General features: G+C 48.1%; 1 protein-coding gene across 1 annotated transcript in view; it reads left to right on the top strand.

Annotated features, from left to right (window-relative positions):
• The window catches only part of LOC145358565 (phospholipid-transporting ATPase ABCA1-like), a 172,041-nt gene that overhangs the window by 108,162 nt on the left and 43,203 nt on the right, over positions 1-20,676 (top strand). Inside the window, 6 exon segments of the mRNA XM_080212727.1 lie at positions 8,612-8,814; positions 11,320-11,368; positions 12,545-12,649; positions 15,443-15,591; positions 18,042-18,166; positions 19,391-19,489. Coding sequence (XP_080068853.1) covers positions 8,612-8,814; positions 11,320-11,368; positions 12,545-12,649; positions 15,443-15,591; positions 18,042-18,166; positions 19,391-19,489 — 730 coding nt within the window.

The raw sequence follows: 20,676 nt of genomic DNA, 5'->3' as shown, positions 1-20,676 counted from the left end.
TTTCATTTCAGTACAGCACTCGCAATCCAACTGAGCACTCGGGTAATTTTATCGTTTTTAAATGGATCCAGTTTCAGTTGAGCAGTGCCTCTGCGTCATTCTCTAACTTTTATATTTGCAGCATGTTCCCATGGGAGGCCAATCCACTGAATCATCTCCCTTCCCCTGCCTGCAGAATGATAGAACCAGGTTTTCATAGCTTGATCACTCTGGACAGTCCATTCAACAGAGTCTGAAAGGACCGTCTTCCACTAAGTGGAATCTTCCAGAGGTGACAACAGTCTCGGGCACTGGCCAGAGAACCAGCAAGACCCTCTTATTTTTGGGAGAGTCGTCTGCATCCTGTGTCACATGGACACTTGACAGATCAGGGTCAGGACCCTGGGAGAAAAAAATCTACTCAGCAGCACCAATGGGGATGCAATGGCCTTTACTGCACCCACTCACTAAAGGCCTTGGATCAAGGATGTGGAGATGCCAGCATTGGACTGGGGTGGGCACAATAAGAAGTCTCTCAACACCAGGTTAAAGCTCAACAGGTTTATTTGGTATAGGGAGCTTTCAGAGAGCTTCTCCTTCATCACGTGAGTCACCTGATGAAGGAGCAGCACTCTGAAAGCTCGTGATACCAAGTAAACCTGTTGGACTTTAACCTGGTGTTGTGAGTCTTCTTACTCAGATCAAGGAGGAACCAAGGGTGGAAATTTTCACCTCCTCCTACAGCACATTCTACAGCGGGCAGGTACGGAAAATTGAGAGAGGGCAAAAACTGGATTCCTTTTGGCAGGAAATCTGCCTCAGAAGGGCGATACAATGCAGCGCACAGCTCCACATGGTCCATTATGGAGCAAGCATTGGCATCCTGAAGATATGCTTCGTATGTTTGGACTGCTCAGGTGGAGCTGTGTGGTACACTCCAGAGAGAGTGTCCCGCATCAACATGGTCTTTGCGCCATGCACAACTTGGAGCTTTTAAAGGCAGGATCCGTCCAAGATGGAGACGTGGAGGAGGCTGAGAGCTTCTTGAACAATGAAGAGCAGGAAGGACAGGAATCAGAAGAGGAAGGTGAGAACCAGTTGCCACATGACAATGTCATCAAAGGACATGAAAGACATGCCTGTGCCACATTAATAGCTGCAAGATTCCCAGATGATAAAATGGGAGACAGTGCAGTGAAGGCAGTTTCTGTCTCTCGCTGCCTTGCCAATGCGGTGACAGGCCTTTACAAGCAGCAAGTTCATCATTCGGACTTCTGCCTTCAACCCTCAGGATTCATTAGGCTCTGATCTTTGGAAAGGTCAGTGACAAACCCTGGTTCCATTGCTGCAAACTCAACTCAGCTACACATCACATGATTGAGAGGCTCACAAAGGGAGGCAGTCACTGAGTGGGAGCATCCTCACAAGAAGAAAGCACACACAGGCACGTGAACTGTGGTTTGAAATGATAAGACCACTCTCATTAACATTCTCCTGTGTAAGAGTCTAGTGATTGAACATTCAAGGAGCCCAAAAGTTATGACGAGGTACTTCTCCATTTCTAACATACAGTCTGGTGCCAGCCCTGGCCTCCACAGCGGAGGGGAGGCTCACCGTGCTGCCTCCCTTTGTGTGCTCTAATCATGTGATGCCCTCTGAGGGCCTGGATTTTCCCCACCTATAGACATCTCTTCTCAGTGCTGTACACCATCCTCAATCAGACCAACTGAAGCTACTGGGGCAAAGGCAGAGAGGGTTTGGAGTGGCTCGACACCATTCGAGTGTCCTGGGGGAGGCCCCTGGAGTGTCTGGCTGATATCTAGCCACCCTGTGGCTGTATAGGGACCCCTTCCTGACTCCTTGTATGAGAAGGGGCACCTGGATTGGGGTGGTGATGTCCCACTGAACCCCCTTCCCTCCCCTAGCCACCAATGCCTAGAATGATGGATGCAGATCTGAGTGCGTATCTAGTAGAATACCTCATTTCCCATTCCATGTGTGGGGGTGCACACATTTCAGAGACGTGACATCAGACAGATACAGAAGGTTCCGCCATCCTTTGCTCCAGTCTGACTGCCTCTCGCTTGTCTGTCTGATGTTCCCAGTGTTGTGTCAGAGGCTTGTTATCAATCTGGATCTCAGCCGGTGCCCTGATCGCCAGCATTCCTCCAAGTTCCAGAGACCTCTCACTGCCTCTGACTGTCATGGAGGCATTTCTGAGGTTTTCCCCAGAAAGTGATCCTAAAAGTAATGTAACACCCAGTGGAATGGGTATCCAGGTGGAGGATGCAGGGGGGTGTATGTTTGTGCTGATGGAGGCTGCAGAGGGGGGTGTGTCTCTGCGCTGATCGAGGGTGCGGGGGAGGGGTGTCTCTGCGCTGATTGAGGGTGTGGGGGAGGGGTGTCTCTGCGCTGATCGAGGGTGTGGGGGAGGGGTGTCTCTGCGCTGATTGAGGGTGTGGGGGAGGTGTGTCTCTGCGCTGATCGAGGGTGTGGGGTGTGTGTGTCTCTGCGCTGATCGAGGGTGTGGGGGAGGGGTGTCTCTGCGCTGATCGAGGGTGTGGGGGAGGGGGTGTCTCTGCGCTGATTGAGGGTGTGGGGGAGGGGGTGTCTCTGCGCTGATTGAGGGTGTGGGGGTGGGGGTGTCTCTGCGCTGATCGAGGGTGTGGGGGAGGGGGTGTCTCTGCGCTGATTGAGGGTGTGGGGGTGGGGGTGTCTCTGCGCTGATCGAGGGTGTGGGGGAGGGGGTGTCTCTGCGCTGATCGAGGGTGTGGGGGAGGGGGTGTCTCTGCGCTGATCGAGGGTGTGGGGGGAGGTGTGTCTCTGCGCTGATTGAGGGTGTGGGGGAGGGGTGTCTCTGCGCTGATTGAGGGTGTGGGGGCGGGGGTGTCTCTGCGCTGATTGAGGGTGTGGGGGCGGGGGTGTCTCTGCGCTGATTGAGGGTGCGGGGGAGGGGGTGCCTCTGCTGATTGAGGGTGTGGGGGAGGGGGTGTCTCTGCGCTGATTGAGGGTGCGGGGGAGGGGGTGCCTCTGCTGATTGAGGGTGTGGGGGAGGGGGTGTCTCTGCTGATTGAGGGTGCGGGGGAGGGGGTGCCTCTGCTGATCGAGGGTGTGGGGGAGGGGGTGTCTCTGCGCTGATTGAGGGTGTGGGGGAGGGGGTGTCTCTGCGCTGATCGAGGGTGTGGGGGAGGGGGTATCTCTGCTGATTGAGGGTGTGGGGGGGAGGGGGTGTCTCTGCGCTGATCGGGGGTGCGGGGGAGGTGTGTCTCTGTGCTGGTGGAGGGTGTGGGGGAGGGGGTGTCTCTGCGCTGATCGAGGGTGTGGGGGAGGGGTGTCTCTGCGCTGATTGAGGGTGTGGGGGGAGGGGGTGTCTCTGCGCTGATCGAGGGTGTGGGGGAGGGGGTGTCTCTGCGCTGATCGAGGGTGTGGGGGAGGTGTGTCTCTGCGCTGATTGAGGGTGTGGGGGAGGGGGTGTCTCTGCGCTGATCGAGGGTGCGGGGGAGGGGGTGTCTCTGTGCTGATTGAGGGTGTGGGGGAGGGGGTGTCTCTGCGCTGATCGAGGGTGTGGGGGAGGTGTGTCTCTGCGCTGATTGAGGGTGTGGGGGAGGGGGTGTCTCTGCGCTGATCGAGGGTGTGGGGGAGGGGGTGTCTCTGCGCTGATTGAGGGTGTGGGGGAGGGGGTATCTCTGCTGATTGAGGGTGTGGGGGAGGGGGTGTCTCTGCGCTGATCGAGGGTGCGGGGGAGGGGGTGTCTCTGCGCTGGTGGAGGGTGTGGGGGGAGGGGGTGTCTCTGCGCTGATTGAGGGTGTGGGGGAGGGGGTGTCTCTGCGCTGATTGAGGGTGTGGGGGAGGGGTGTCTCTGCGCTGATCGAGGGTGCGGGGGAGGGGGTGTCTCTGCGCTGATCGAGGGTGCGGGGGAGGGGGTGTCTCTGCGCTGGTGGAGGGTGCGGGGGAGGGGGTGTCTCTGCGCTGGTGGAGGGTGTGGGGGAGGGGGTGTCTCTGCGCTGATCGGGGGAGGGGGTGTCTCTGCGCTGATCGAGGGTGTGGGGGAGGGGTGTCTCTGCGCTGATTGAGGGTGTGGGGGAGGGGTGTCTCTGCGCTGATTGAGGGTGCGGGGGAGGGGTGTCTCTGCGCTGATTGAGGGTGCAGGGGAGGGGGTGTCTCTGCGCTGATCGGGGGTGCAGGGGAGGGGGTGTCTCTGCGCTGATTGAGGGTGCGGGGGAGGGGTGTCTCTGCGCTGATTGAGGGTGCGGGGGAGGGGGTGTCTCTGCGCTGGTGGAGGGTGCAGGAGAATGCAATGTCTGGATGGTTTTTCAGCATCCTCCTTGGAGGATGGGGTCTCTTTGCCCCTACACTGCCTGGATTTGCTCGTGCTGTAAGGGGGAGAAGAAAGATTTGTTTCAGCAGTGGACAGAATGCAAGATAACATTTCACTCACTGAATGTCAGGGGGTGATAACTCCAGACTGGGTTGCCTTCCCCACAGGAGTGATCCCTAACCTCCCCAGCCAGCTTGATGCATCCTCCCCCAAGGTAATAAACTCCTGGATATTGGCCAGTCTGGGATCTTTCCCTCCTGTCTGGGAAAGCTCGGCCTGCATGAAGACAATTCAAAGGGACAGAGGAGAGGATGGACAACATGAACACCTCCTGTATGTGGTGAGGCCTCTGCGGTAAGGGCTGAAGATGGAGTTTGTGCAATATGATGAATAAGATGGTGGCAGTGTTAGTGTCCGTGAGTGCATTGGCACTGCCATTTGTCCCCTTTTTATTGTGCGAGATCCCTGAGCAAAGTGCATGATACTATGACGTGAGGTGTCAGAGCGGAGTGAACTGAAGGTTGACGTACCCTGGTAGAGCGGATGTGATCATTCAACCTCTTCCTACACTCTACATTTCGAGGCCCAACATACCCATTATGCCCGCTCTACCAGGTTGACGAGGTGAGGCTGGTGGGTTTCCTGAAGCCTGGGGTACAGGACATCCCATTGCTCATTAACTCCTCTTACCGAAGCCTCGAGGGGGCCATGGCTAAACCTCGGTGTAGTCTCTTTCTTCCTCTTCTGCTCCGAGATCTCTGTGGATCTCCTGGGGGCAGGTGGATTGGAGAGAGGAATGTGTGTTTGGGTGGCATTTGAACATGGCGACCGGACTTTCAGCTTCACCAGATGATGGTGAGGCAGGCGAATCCATTCTCGACCCACATTGTGATTTGGACAGCTGCTTGCCGATGAGTAATTAATTAGCTTCCGAGATGTGAATTCCCATTCCTCCGTCGAGCAGGAAACCTGCCGCAGAACCTGTCGTCATAGAACTTAGTTTCAGAAATGGCGGATAGGAGGGTCTTGGGTGGGGGTCACTGCAGGCAGGAAGGGCAGGAGTCGGGGCCCTTCCTTTGTGATGCTGGGTCTCTTAGTCCAGCATCGAGTGAACAAGAGACCCTCACCCACCTGGGAGCCCACCAGCAAACACCCCAGCCGCAGTGGGATGAGGCTGTTCAGTGGGCAAGCCTTTCCACCACAGGCCTAAACAGGGTGAAGGTGGGTAAGTGACAGGGTCACCACACTCTCGCCCAATTCAGTGGCCCACCCCCAATCGCATATTCACCACCGGGGAGGGTGGAAGATTTGTGCCTGGTTTTGAGAGGTGGGCTTGAGCTTTCGGGTGAATTGTCTGTCCGAACCTAACAGTATGTTGGTCCAAAAAGTTCATGGAACTCTTAATCGGTAATGCGAGACGTGACAGAGTGGGGTGGGGGGGTTGGCATGGCGGCATTGTGGTTAGCACTGCTGCCTCACAGCGCTTAGAACCTGGGTTCAATTCCTGCCTCAGGTCACTATCTGTGTGGAGACTGCACATTCTCCCTGTGTCTGTATGGGTTTCCTCTGGAAGCCCCGGTTTCTTCCCACAATCCAAAGATGTGTGGGTCAGGTGGGCTGGCCATGCTAGATTTCCCCTTAGTGTCAAGGGGATTAGCAGGGGAAGTACATGGGGTTATGGGGATAGGGCCGGGGTGGGATTGTAGTTGGTGCAAGCTCAATGGGCCGAATGGCCTCCTTCTGCACTATAGGGATTCTGTTCTAAGTCTAGAAACCGCTACCCACAGGATAAATACACATTTATACCTCCTTTACATTGAGACATTGGCAAAATTCTGGGCAACTGTTCAATAAACATAATTTCAGAAAAGGAGAAATTTTGCTGGTAGCAGGCAATATCCTCTAATTGACTGAAATCACAAAGTCAGTGTAACTGACCCAAGGATCTACTGATAAATAATTAACCTCAGTGACAGATTCTGTTTGATATTGTTCATGTGAGGCTTCCCAAAACATGTTAAAGGTGCTATAGAAATGTAAGTTGTTGTTGTTGTTTTCAACCATTGACCCACATGTAGTAGACTACAGGGCAGTGCGGTGGCACAGTGCTTAGCACTGCTGCATCACAACGCCAGGGACCCAGGTTCAATTCCTGGCTTTGGGTCACTGTCTGTGTGGAATCTGCACATTCTCCCCATGTCTACATGGGTTTCCTCCGGGTACCCCAGTTTCCCCTCGTAGTCCGAAAAGATGTGCTGTTTAGGTGCATTGGCCATGCTAAATTCCCCCTCAGTGTACCCCAACAGGTGCTGGAGTGCAGCGACTAGGGGATTTTCACAGTAACTTCATTGCAGTATTAATGTAAGCCAACTTGTGACAATAATAAATAAACTTAAATTTAGGAAGGTTCCTCTGCTCCAATTTTCAACAAAAAGTTTCAATGAACTCATTCAAAGAAGTGAAGCTGTAATGGTTCTGGGGATTGTCGGTAATGGGTTAAGATGAAATTCCTTTAGTGTGCTATTTTAATGAAGAGTTGATGCTGTTCGAAATTAATGGATTTAATCACCAGAGAATTTATTACAAAGTGTGATTTTAACTTGAATGAGTCTGTGCACTTTACAGAAGCGATTGATTTAAGGAGAGTGCTGTTCACTTCCTTTTATTGCAATTTCTCTTTGGTTCTGTTACATTATTCACAATTACATTCATAATATTCAGTTCTGATTCTCCACTACCAGTTCCTGAAACCCCTCCCCGTGGGACTTGGCAGATGTCTTGTTCCACATATCTCCGGGCCTTCCCAATTTGGAATGTTTCTTGGGATCTGAATGTGAGAGAGGAGGAAGTGAGCGATTAAAGCTAGCCTTTAATCGTTGATGTGTTTTGAGATGTTTTTATGCATTTGGAGTGTTTTGCTCTGCAGTGGATAGGAGAGTGCTCTTGAAGTCAAGTGGATAACCTTGCACCTAAAGAGGATACTCTCATTCTATGCCTGCCTCTCCTGGAGCAGATATGTTGTCAAGTTATCCACTTTGGGAGCAAAAATAGTAAGGCAGATCACTCTCTGAATAACCACAATTAGCAGAGGGGAATGTGTGACAAGACCTGGGTGTCCTCGTACATCAGTCACTGAAGGTACACATGCAGGTGCACAGGCAGTAAAAAAGGCAAATGCTATACAGGCCTTCATAGCAAGAGTCCAGGGGTGTCTCGCTTGGTGAGACCACAGCTGGAATATTGTGCACAGTTTTGGTCCCCTTATCTGAACAAAATTGTTCTTGCTCTTGAGAGTGCAGAAAAGGTTTACCAGACTGATTCCTGGGATGGCAAGACTGACATATAAGAAGAGATTAAGTTGCTTAGGATTGTATTCACTGGCGTTCAGAAGAATAAGGGGAATCTCATAGAAACCTAAAAATTCTAACTGGGCTTGACAGGATAGATGCAGGAGGGGTGTTCCTTCGGTTCACAGTCTGAGGATACAGGGCAGACCATCTAGAACAGAGATGAGGAGAAATTTCTCCACCCAGAGTGGTCAGCCTGTGGAATTCGCTACCACACAAAGCAATTGAGGTCAAAACATTGGATGTTTTCAAGAAACAGTTAGATTTGCGGCGAAGGGGATCAAAGTTGTTGGGGGAAGGTGGGATTAGGCAGTTGAGTTGGATGATCAGCCATGATCTCAGTGAATGGTGGAGCAAGCTCATCGGGTCGAATGGCCTCCTTCTGTTCCTATTTTACAAGTCAAAACCCAAAGCTGCCCTGAGAATTGAACCGGGTGGATGATATTGAATGATGATGATTGAGTCTTAAAGTGGCTTGTTCTAGAAATGCATTCTGGGTGTGTAGCTGTGTCCTTTGGCCACGTTGGCATCTGGTACCTCATGGTAATGTTACAGCTTATTCTATCTCAGTGGCATGAGCCCCGCCCCTACTAATGGATCCTCCATTCAAACTCACTGAGAAAATTTCTCTCTTTTTAAATTGAAATCCCTTTAATTCTGAGCAGCAGAGAATTTTACCCGCATCTAAATGTATCAAAAGATAAACATATAAAGGATTTGTGTGTTTCTGGTTCATCAAAATACCAAAGGTTCTTCCAGATTCATGTGTTGTTTTATTTATTTTAAGTCCCACTGATCTCTTTGGGCCAACATGTTAGGCCGGGGACAGAGAATTCATCCTAAGGCTCAGTCCCATCCCTTTTTCACATAAAGGGGAGAAGTCTGTGCCCTTTTCTCATGGCTTGCTTTGTCAGCCTGGAGGCAGGGGAATGGATTTCATGTTTATCTCCTTTATTCTGTTTCCTAGATGTATCGACTGTCCTAGCGCTGGTTCAAAAATATGTTTCCAATGCACGTCTTGTGGAAGATTTTGGACACGAAATGACTTATGTTTTACCCTATGTTGGGGCAAAAGATGGCGCTTTTGTGGAACTCTTCCAGGAATTGGACAGCCGTCTCTGTGAGCTCGGAATTTCCAGCTACGGGATCTCGGACACCAGCCTCGAAGAGGTGAGTGCACCGAGGGATGGGCTAAAAGATGGTGATGTTCTGGCAATGCCTCATTTGTTTTTTTGATGTCCTCGTGCCAGTGTCCAAATCTCTTGGCTTTATTGCCCCCCCCCCCCCATCTCTCTAACCTCCACCCATTCTACAACCGTCAAGATCTCTACGTTCCTCCAATTCTGGCCTCCTGCCCATTCGCTATTCTCTTTGCTTTGGCATTCGCGATTTTGTCTTCAACCGTCTAGGCCCCAGGTTTGGAGTTCACTGCTAAACCTTCCCAGCTCACTACCACCCTCACTCTTTCTTTCCTTCCTTCCTCCTTTTTAATAAGATGCTCATTCGAAGCTCCTTCATGATCAAGTTATCCCCACAGGGAGCTCAATGTCAAATGTATCCATATAGCCTCTTTAGTGAAGTGGAATATCCCAGAGCACTTCACAAGAGTGTTACTTTGTTTTCTTTAGTGGGGGCGGCGGGGAGCAAAGGGGGGATAAGACTGAACATTTCTAGTGGTCTTTATTGACTTTGGAAGAAAGAACTTCCTTTTCTGACATCTATCATGGTCTCCACACATGAATAATGAATTGCAATTAAATGTGTTTGTTTTTATAAATGTTGGGTTTCTTGAGTTGAAAGGAGAACGTTTTCCCACACCAGGCCCCTCCATGGCTTCCCCTTATTTCCCGTGACCTCATAGAATCCCTACAGTGCAGAAGAAGACCATTTGGCCCATCACATCTATACTGACCACAATCCCTCTCAGGCACTATTCCTGCAACTGCACACGTTTACCCTGCTAATCCCCCTTATACTAGAGTCAATTTAACATGGCCAATCAATCTAACCCGCTCATCTTCGGATGTGGGAGGGAACCGGAGCACCCGGAGGAAGCAGACATGGAGAGAATGTGCAAACTCCGGACAGACAGTGACCCAAGCCGGGAATTGAACCTGGGACCCTGGCGCTGTGAGGCAGCAGTGCTAACCACTGTGCCCCCGCGCCGACCTAATTATTTTAAACTTCTGCCTTCTGATTACCAGACCTGCTGTGAATGGAAACAGTTTTTCCTCATTTAATTTTAGTTTACGCATATCTTACAACCACACTGGTACTTTTGAAGAAATTGGGGTGGGGGGGGGGGCGGGGGGGAGGTGGGTGCTTTGTGCTGGAAGAGTGGGTTGGAGGAAATTCCCTCGCTTAGGTTCCTGCAACCTGCAGACGCTGGAGATATTTGCCTTGTCAACCTGGACTGGATTAGAGCCCAAAATGAAAAGATCAGCCGGTCACTAACATTTAGTTTACACCTTGACGATTAACACTGGAGAGAGTTAGAAAGTCACAGGGTTGAAGATCAGATTGGAAAGGGAGTTCTTTAGGAGAGGGTTCACAGTTTGATAACTCGCTCACTGGCTTCTGATAGTCGATGCCATGCTGTCTGTGCATTTACTCATATTACTGCTGTTTGTTGTCACGCTTAATGATGTGCAACAGGTGGATTAAATTACAGCACTGTTTCTCCAACACCTTTAAAATCTATTATCCCATCATCGCTTTTTTAAATCTACTGTCTTTCTTGAAATTGACAACATTTTCTGTAACCTGGCATAGTTTGGTAACTCTTAACTTCTGATCATATGGTTCTGGGTTCAAGTCCCACTCCGAAACTTAAACACAAAATACAAGGCTGACCCCACACTGCTGAGGGAGTGCCGCGCTGTCGGAGGGTCAGTGCTGAGGGAGTGCCGCACTGTCGGAGGGTCAGTGCTGAGGGAGTGCCGCGCTGTCGGAGGGACAGTGTTGAGGGAGTGCCGCACTGTCGGAGGGTCAGTGTTGAGGGAGTGCCGCGCTGTCGGAGGGTCAGTGTTGAGGGAGTGCTGCGCTGTCGGAGGGTCAGTGTTGAGGGAGTGCCACGCTGTGGGAAATGCCATTTTTTAAATATTTTTAAGACATTAAACCCAAGGCCCCCCTGTCTGCCTGGGACATTGTAAAAGATCCTCAGCACTATTTTGAACAGAGCAGGGCAGTTATCCCCAGCATCAGGAGGAATATTTCCACAGAAAGGTAATTGTTGTTCATGGGAGTTTAAATCATAGAATCCCTACAGTGCAGGAGGAGGCCATTCAGCCCATCAAGTCTGCTCTGGCCCTCCAACAGAGCATCTTAACCAGGTTCAATCTCCGTAACCCTACAAATTTACCATGCTATTCCCCCTAACCTACACATCTTTGCACTGGGAGGAAGCTGGAGTACACAGAGGAAACCCAGGCAGACACAGGGAGAATGTGTAAACTCCGCACAGTGATCCGAGCCTGGAATTGAACCGCTGTCCCTGGTGCTGTGAGGCAGCAGTGCTAACCACTGTGCCATAATGGCTGCCTTGTTTCATATGTTACAACAGTAACTTAAAAGTACTTAATTGTTTATAAATACTTTGAGACGTCCAGTAGCTGTAGAAGTTCTTATATAAATGCAAGTCTTTCTTATAATTGTAACGTGTGGTATGTTTTCCAGATTTTTCTCAAAGTGGCTGAAAGCACAGGAGTGGACAGTGATGTTGCAGGTAATTTTAAAGACGATCATTTTACGTTTTCCAATCATTCCCAATCACTCATCACCAATATTTCTTCTATTTAGGAAAGCTTAGTTAGAGGCCTCAGGGCTCATCCCCAACCCTGTGTTGAGTTTTGGTCAGGGTGGCAGTAGAGATGTTACAGTCAGACTTCAATGTCTCAGACTAAGGCAAAAAATAACTTGTAACAAAAAGCAAATCAGCATGTTGGAGCTATGCTATATGTCTTTGAATTGATCATGTCCCAGCTGACAGAGATGCATTAATTTATATTGCTTCTTTAGATACATGCATGTACGTTTTGTTGTACAGTATACGCATGATGTGCTAAAAGAGTAGCAAGCTTGAGATGGAAAACAGGACTTGGGTTCCCAAAGCTCACTACACCTGGGGTTTTCCAGGTACCCTTTCCAGATCTGTTGTGTTGCCACGGTTAGTCAGTAACTCCATTTTCATTGTATTGTGCTGCTACCAACATCGTAGTCAGTGAGCTATTTGGACTTGTTATTGGCGCTGCTGGCACTGAATTTGGAGGCAGGCCTGTATATGAGTATTGCGTATACCACTCTGCAGCAGAACCAGAGGACCTAGCTGTGACATCTGCTTTACCTCTCCACTCTTGCTTGGAGATCTTCTCATTTAAGAATCTGGGGCATCTGCAACGTTGGACAGTTTTGCTTCATTACATTCATCTGAGTTGCTGAATGATGGAGGATGGAATATATTAAATCATCAGGATTGCAAGTTACAACTAGCATTTCCTTTTAAGGAATGCGCACCTACACAGAAATCCAGAATGTACCATACAGGTTGCACACAACCAGTGTTCACTTTCAAATGGAGCCTGCTAGGGCAGTATTAAAGGGACCATGCAGTGCAGCAAACAGGCTCACTCACAGCCAGGATTTGTCAGGAGTCCATTGTAGCAACAAGAGTTTTGGTTCTGAGGCGGGATTTCATGCTGGGCCACGTTTGGCTATTTGTCAATTATTGGAGCAAATGGAGGTCAGTTTATTTGAGTCAAACACTGACATGTGATTTGGATCCATCAGCTGAAAGGGCTTCCCTTCATCCTCCACACCACCGTGACTTCTCGCAGTCCGATTTACTCCCGATTTATTTGCGTCACTTTTCGGAATCCTTTACTATATTCCTTCAATCTTGCAGATGGAAATGTCCCCATTAGAAGAGTCCGATGTTCGAGGTCCAGTGAGCACACACTGCAGCCGGTCAGTGAGGAGGGAGATTTCGAGATGCCTGACCCAGAACCCGGTACTGTACTAAACGACTCTGATCGCTTCTGGGGGTAAATTGTCGGACCTTCTAACTGACTAACATGTTACTAAACTACACGGGCTGGAAAGGAGCGAGTGTTAATACCCAGGCCATTAGCTCTTTCCAGCTAGGGTGATAGTCGTAGTAGGATGTTGGGCCATTATGATCCTGATCTCCTGATCCTGACACTATCCCGTTGGACTTGACAGCGTCCCACTCTCAATGCTGAATAGCCTTGTCAGTGATTACTGTCTAAACCCTCAAACCGTAGCCAAGAGGGAAAGGAAAGGGCGACAATGAATGGAGATGAAGGAATGACCCACATGCCTTGGAAATCCATTTCAGAATCCAAAGGGCTAAAGTTTAAACTTTTAGAAGTTTATTTATTATTGTCACAAAGCCTACTCTCTGGCTGTGAGTCGCCCTCACAGCCAGACAATAGGCTTACATTAATACTGCAATAAAGTTACTGTAAAAATCCCCTAGTCACCACACTCCAGTGCCTGTTTGGATGCACTGAAGGAGGATTTAGCATGGCCAATGCACCTAACCAACACATCTTTCCGACTGCGGGAGGAAACTGGAGCGCCTGGATGAAACCCACACAGACTCGGGGAGAATGTGTAAACTCCACACAGACTGCGACCCAAGCCAGAAATTGAACCCGATTCCCTGGCACTGCGAGGCAGCTGTGCTGACCCCTGTGCCACCGTGCTGACCCCTGTGCCACCATGCCGCACCAGGGAAGGCAGTGGAAAGTCTTTCTGCTCTGATCATTTGGTAGCATGAGCAGCAACAACGCTGGAAAATGCTGAGCACAGGAAAATCTGAGGAGGGGGTGTGGAGGAGGAGATTCCTGATCTGGAACGTCTCTGGAAACATCACGGTGGCCAGCCTCTGGAAGTTCTGGTCGGAGAGCTGCCTGAGTGGCCCCCTTAGCCAGACAGACTAAAAACAACAGAGTAAAATGACAAGAAGTGAAAATGCTTCATTAAAATCTTAAGGATTAATCATAAAAAGAATGCGCTGTATTTTTCCCAATTGCTGTTAGTATCCAAATTTCACATGAAGAATGCTACTAAATTTAGGGGCCTCCACCATTTTTGTTCCAATTGTGGTAAAAGTGCGTGCCTGGGAATTTGGCACAAATTCAAGGTTATGACATGAAGTTTATTTCCTAAATGTTTTTATATTGAACATAATGTTTCTGTCTTTTTCTAATGCTTTCCAAATGTCAGTAAAAAGGAGTGTCCGAACGAAAGGTATGACTTAATATCAATTGGTTACAGTTGTGATTGACATCAATCTGTTAGGAGTGTGCACAGAACCTGAAAGGGAAGCTGCTTTTATACAATCTTAGAATCCCTACGGTGCAGAAGAGGCCATTCAGTCCATTAAGGCCTGCACTAACTCTCTGACTGAGTATCTTACCCAGACCTCCTCCTCCACCCTATTCCCATAACCCAACCACTTCCCATGGCTAATCACTCTAACCTACACATTTTGAGACAATTTAGCATGGCCAATCCACCCCAACCTGCACGTCCTTTTAGACTGTGGTAAGAAACCAGAGCACCCAGAGGAAACCCATGCAGACATGGGGAGAACATGCAAACTCCACACAGACAGTGACCCGAGGCCGGCATCGAACCTGGAGCTGTGAGGCAGCAGTGCTAACCACTCCGCCACCATGCCATCCCTTTGAGCATAGAGCCTCCTGTATTTGTCCAGTACATAAATTAATTAGCTCTTTAGAGTAACATTTGAGCAAGAAATTGATCATCAGTGACAGGTTTAAGGTTGTGTGGTCTGTACTGATCTCAAATGGGACTGACACTGGGGAACTCTGTCCCTGGTTTAAAGAGAAGAAACCTGACCAGCGATTCCCGATCGTGATTTCATTGGAATCTGCCCATGCGTAGCTGACTGTGACATTCCAAATGGAAACTCGATGTTTATCTTGCCTTTGAAGGATGGCTGCTTTGAGAAGATCTACGCAGGTGCCCAGTACCCGAGGAAGTGAGAAATGGGACGAGAACATTTGAAGGGCGTTTGAGATATTTTTAAATTAGTAATTCTAACTATACGGGGCGGCATGGTAGCACAGTGGTTAGCACTGCTGCTTCACAGCTCCGGGGACCTGGGTTCAATTCTCGGCTTGGGTTACTGTCTGTGTGGAGTTTGCACATTCCCCCCGTGTCTCACAGTCCAGAGATTTGCGGGTTAGGTTGATTGGCCATGCTAAAATTGCCCCTTAATGTTCTGAGATGTGTAGGTTAGCGGGATCAGCAGTTAAATATGTAGGGATGTGGGGGTAGGGAATGGGTGGGATTGTGGTCGGTGCAGACTCAATGGGCCAAATGGCCTCTTTCTGCACTGTAGGGTTTCTGTGGTTCTATGATTTTCTTAACTGCACCTTCAGCACTGAACACCTGAGCTCGGTCCAAGAACAAAACCACCAGAGTACCAATTCAACATCACTGAGGGGAATTTTAGAAGCTAAAACAACACAGAAGGAAATCAGTTTGTGTTTAAAAGCAAAACACTGCGCGTGCTGGAAATCTGAAATGAAAACATGAAATTGGATAAACTCAGTGGGTCTGGCAGCCTCTGTGGAGAGAGAAGTTAATTTTTTGTTTCCAATGTGACTCTTCTACAGAACTCAATTATTGTTGGATGATTTGCAATCTTCGCTAACCTAGTAATTTTCAGGCTCGGGTTATTTTCTAAGATATTAAGGTAAAAGATTCACCGTTCCATAATAAAAGTTTGCTTTGAACCTTTGCTTAGAACCCAAGGAGACAGATGTCATGCACAGTGTGGAAGGCAGAGGATCATACCAGTTACGAGGTTGGCAGCTCACCAGACAACAGTTCCATTCCTTGTTCGTCAAGCGTTTTCTTTATGCCTGCCGCAGCCGCAGAGGAATCTTTGCTCAGGTACTTTTAACTGCCTGTGGAATTTTGTTTTTACTGTTTTTCCACCTTCACTCCTTTACACATACACGCAATACACGTGTGCACTCAGTACGCATATACTCAAATACGCATATACACATCATAGATATACATACACACTCACCACCACCCAAAGTGGCTAACTTTGTTCGAGTGCAGTTCGACATGTCAATCTCACTGTTTTGTGGCTTCCAATCCCCCTCCAATGTAGTTGACCCTTTTTAAACTACAATCTGAAGTGATCTCGCAAGATGTTGAGTTGCGTCAAACCATTACCCAATGGTTCAAGGTGAAGGCTAACCACCTTCCATCTTCTTCATGCAATTAGCAATGGAAATATCTTGATGAGTTGGCTAATTCTCACAGCCCCCACTTCCCTGCCAGAAGCCATGGAGTTGCTGAGATACAGTTCAACCATTGCCATCTGGTGCCCCGTGCATGTTGCCATGTGTCAGCTGGGCAGTGATTGTGGCTGGGCTGATTGACAGTGTGCCCAAGCTCACCCATCATCACATGCAGACTTTCTGGAGGGATCACAGGGAAGTGATCCAGTGCTTAAACTGTGGCTGAATTTTCATTTTCGTAGCTCGGAGGCCGGTTTCTGGTATTGCTGCTGCTGCTGGGAACCGGGTTAAAATGCAACATATAGAAGATTAATGTATTTTTTTTTCCTCTGGTGGGTTTAGTTCAACCAGTTTCAACCTTGTTCCTGTGGGCCCACAATAAAAAGCTGCCCTCAGTTCATGGCATTATTACTGGACTAATAATCCAGATACTCAGCTAATATTCTGGGGACCTGGGTTCAAATCTCATCATGGCAGATGATGGAGTTTAAATTCAATTAAAAAAATCTGGAATTAAGAATCTTCTAATGACCATGAACCCACTGTCGATTGATGGAAGAATCCAGCTGGTTCATTCATTTCCTTTAGGGAAAGAAATCTGCCATCCTTATCAGTCTGGCATACATGTGACTCCAGAACCACAGCAATGTGGTTGACTTTCAACTGCCCTGGGACAACTGAGGATGGGCAATAAAACCAGCCAGCCAGTGATGCCCATGTCCCACAGAATGAGTAAAAAAAAAAGTTTGCTCAAAGTGGCCTGTGTGGGAATTGGAAGTGTCATACTGGTGAAGCAGGGGGTGCATTTCTGAGCGACAGTGCAGAGGGGCCTTTCCTCAAGAAAAGCTTACAAAATGTTCAGAGAGCTAGGTGATGTTCGAGATCTAGAAGAGTATACAGCTAATAGGAAGGATCTTAAGAAGGAAATTAGGAGAGCCAGAAGGGATCATGAAAAGTCCTTGGCAGGCAGGATTAAGGAAAACCCCAAGGCATTCTACAAGTATGTGAAGAGCAAGAGGATATGACGTGAAAGAATAGGACCTATCAAGTGTGACGGTGGGAAAGTTTGTATGGAACCGGAAGAAATAGCAGAGGTACTTAATGAATCCTTTACTTCAGTATTCACAGTGGAAAAGAATCTTGGTGTTTGTAGTGCAGACTTGTAGCGGACTGAAGAGCTTGAGCATGTAGAAATTAAGAAAGAGGATGTGTTGGAGCTTTTGAAAAGCATCAAGTTAGATAAGTCACCGGGACTGGGTGAGATGTACCCAGGCTATTGTGGGAGGTGAGGGAGGGGATTGCTGAGCCTCTGGCGATGATCTTTGCATCATCAGTGGAGATGGGAGGGGTTCTGGAGGATTGCGCATGTTGTTCCTTTATTCAAGGAAGGGAGTAGAGATAGCCCTGGAAATTATAGACCAGTGAGTCTAACCTCAGTGATTGGTGAGTTGATGGAGAAGATCCTGAAAGGCAGGATTTCTGAAGATTTGGAGATGGATAATATGATTACGAATAGTCAGCATGGCTTTGTCACTGGCAGATCATGCCTTACGAGCCTGATTGAATTTTTTGAAGATGTGACGAAACACATTGATGAAGGAAGAGGAGTAGATGTAGTTTATATGGACTTCAGCAAGGCATTTGATAAGGTGTCCCATGCAAGGCTTACTGAGAAAGTGAGGGGGCATGGGATCCAAGGGGACAAAGCCTGGTAATCTCTAAGGTAGGGACATGTTTGGCACAACTTTGTGGGCCGAAGGGCCTGTATTGTGCTGTAGTTTTTCTATGTTTCTATCAGTCTACCTGGGGGTGCTGTATGCTGAGCCCCCACCATCCAACCTGGTTGAAAATGAGCAGGGAGGGCAGTTAAAATGGGCCTGCAGATTTCTCTATTAGTCTATTTGAATTCAATTTTAAATTGCAGCCTCCGAGTCAACCCACCTTCAATGGCGGGGCCCTTGTTTAATTAAGCCTTTGTGTGTGTCACTAGTTCACATGTCACAAAGCATATCAATGTATGTATAAAACATGGCCCATTGGGACTGGGGTAACTGAACTAATGGATCTTTCCTGTTGTATCTTTTCCAGATTGTGCTTCCTGCATTGTTTGTGTTTGTTGCTCTGTTCTTCAGTATGATAGTACCTCCGTTTGGGAAATATCCACCATTAGAACTGAATCCCTGGATATATGGAGAGCAGTACACCTTCATCAGGTACTCAAACTTCATTCATATTTTCCAAGACTCCAAAATGACCAGTGATGCTTGCACTATTTTTGTAGCAAGAATTACTGGTCAGTGCCCTAAGGAGGATGTTAATTTGTATGATGCCTTATCACCTAACTCAAATGTTCCAAAGTTTATTACCAATGAGTTTATTTTCATGTACATTCCATGTGATCGTTATGTAAGTAAATGTGACAGTCATTTTTGTAGACTGCTGATGCCATAAGCCACAGTGAGAGGAGCAACCAGTCAAATCTCTTTTTTTGATGATTATTGAGGGAGGAATGTTGGCCAGTACATCAGGAGAGTTTCTTTGAATATGTTTAGCACTCAGGACCTACAATGTGTCCCAAGGCAAGAGTGCTGGCAACTAGACAAGACCATAAGATGTAAGAGCAAAGTAGGCCATTTGGCCAATTGAGTCTGCATCGTCCACCATTCAATAACTGACCTGATATGATCAAAGCTGACGAGATAGTATTTAGCCCATCAAATACAATGCTTTTGCAACGCATGCACTGTCTGCCCTGTTGAGCCCACCTGCCACATAATTAATCTCCTGGGGGAAATGTTTGTTTAAATGTTCCGCGATTCCTAAAATTAATCGAGCCAACTCTTATCTTCTCTCAATGTCAATGCAAGTCTGCACTTTCCAGCAGCTGCAGAAACATCTTCCACCTCCTCTTCCATCTCTTCCCCCACCCCCAGCCCCTTCTGCCAAAGACGGTGAAGCCACACTCTGTCTCAGCCATCCGATTAGCTGCGGTCTGTCAGCTCAGCACAAACTAGCGAAGGAAGTGGAGTTGTGTGGCTCCTACTGTCCCGGGGGGAGGGAAATTCCACTCTCACTTTGTAAACTGCTGATTCCATAAGCCACAGTGAGAGGAGCAAACCGTCAAATCTTTTTTTTTGATGGTGATGATTGAAGGAGGAATGTTGGCCAGTACATCAGGAGAGCCTAAGTTTAGCACTCAGGACCTGGATTGTGTCTCGAGGCACTGAACTTGTGGTTCTCCAGTAAGAAGAGATCTGCAGTGGCTCCTTGAGTCTGTTGGTATCTCTGCCCTCCTGCAGTTGTTCGATCAGGTAGGAGATTCGCTTGTGTATCTGGTCCGTCTCTGTCTTTCCAACAGTTAGTATTTCTGATCGGAGTGGACAGATTTGTTCACAGCACTGATATTATTGATCTAATTTATTGTGTTGGTTCTTCAGCGATGATTTTCCAGAGGATCCCAGTACCAGTGTGCTGATCGATGCACTCCTCAACGATCCTGGATTTGGCACCAAGTGTATGGCAGATGGAATGAGCGAGTGAGTGTCAGTCAAAATTCCTCAGACACTGCGTGCTGCTTGCATCGAGCCTCTTTCCGCCCCTTCTCTGCCCACCCCACTGCTTTTCACTCTAACAATAGCAGATCCTGTTGATGATGTTATCGTATTTAATTCTCTTCATCTAATCTGCTCCCGCCCCTGTTACTGCGTTAAAGAACACATTAACAAATCTTAGACCCTCTCCACATTATAGAGTCGGTAAATCACTCCCTGTATTCCGTGGGAAGCTCAAAGTGCAGAATTAATGAGATGCCAAATCCTTTTAATAATGTACTGATTCCGGAGACTACACTCAGATCGTGGATGGGACTCATTTCGAACTCCTTATAAACAGAATAAGACTTCTTACTGCATGTGTGGAGAACCCTCAAGGATAGTAATTTCTTCCCTTCAACAGTGGATCCGAGCTAAAGCCTAAGGCGGTGATGGGCAACGTGGGCTAGCGAGTGGCTGCATGAGTGACCCTCCATCTCAGTGAGCCACAAGATTGAAATCGGGCTTGTTCACTAACCGTGACCACATGAATAAGATTAAATACATTCAACACACGCTAAATACTTCATAACTCAAATGCTTAATCATGAATTTATTAATAGAGCTGTCATCAACTTCACATGGTAAGAACCAAAAGAAATATTGACACTTTTAATGCTGAGAGAGCGCGTGGCTCTCTGTCAATGTTGTGAGTAATCAGCGCACACCTCACTGCACTTGCCCTTACTCGTGTATCATTTCAGTCATTCCAGTGGGTGAAAAGCTACGTGACTGGAAATCAGTGGAATGTGATAACCCTGCACGTGAGCAATGATCAATAAAATATCTGGTGGGCCCCATTCTGAACCCAGATGTGCCACATGTGGGCACTGGGCCACAGGTAGCCCACCATTAGCCGAAGAAATCTGCTCCATTCCATTCATATCCATTTAGAATTCTAATATACTGGTCCGCCCTCATCCGTCCTGCTTCTGTGCATGGTTCTGGAGATTTACAAATGGTTTTTCTTAGTTCTGTTGCTTCACTGGTAGATGGATTCTAAATCAAAGAACAGAGAAAATTACAGCACAGGAACAGGCCCTTCAGCCCTCCAAGCCTGCACTGAACATGCTGCCCAACTGAACTAAAACCCCTATCCTTCCGGGGACCATATCCCTCTAATCCCATCCTGT

Source organism: Carcharhinus amblyrhynchos, chromosome 26 (genome assembly GCF_965287045.1).
Source record: "Carcharhinus amblyrhynchos chromosome 26, sCarAmb.v2.hapA, whole genome shotgun sequence".
Classification (NCBI taxonomy): Eukaryota; Metazoa; Chordata; class Chondrichthyes; order Carcharhiniformes; family Carcharhinidae; genus Carcharhinus; species Carcharhinus amblyrhynchos.
The sequence above is the reverse complement of the archived record's forward strand: the minus strand, read 5'-3'. Positions and strand labels throughout refer to the sequence as shown.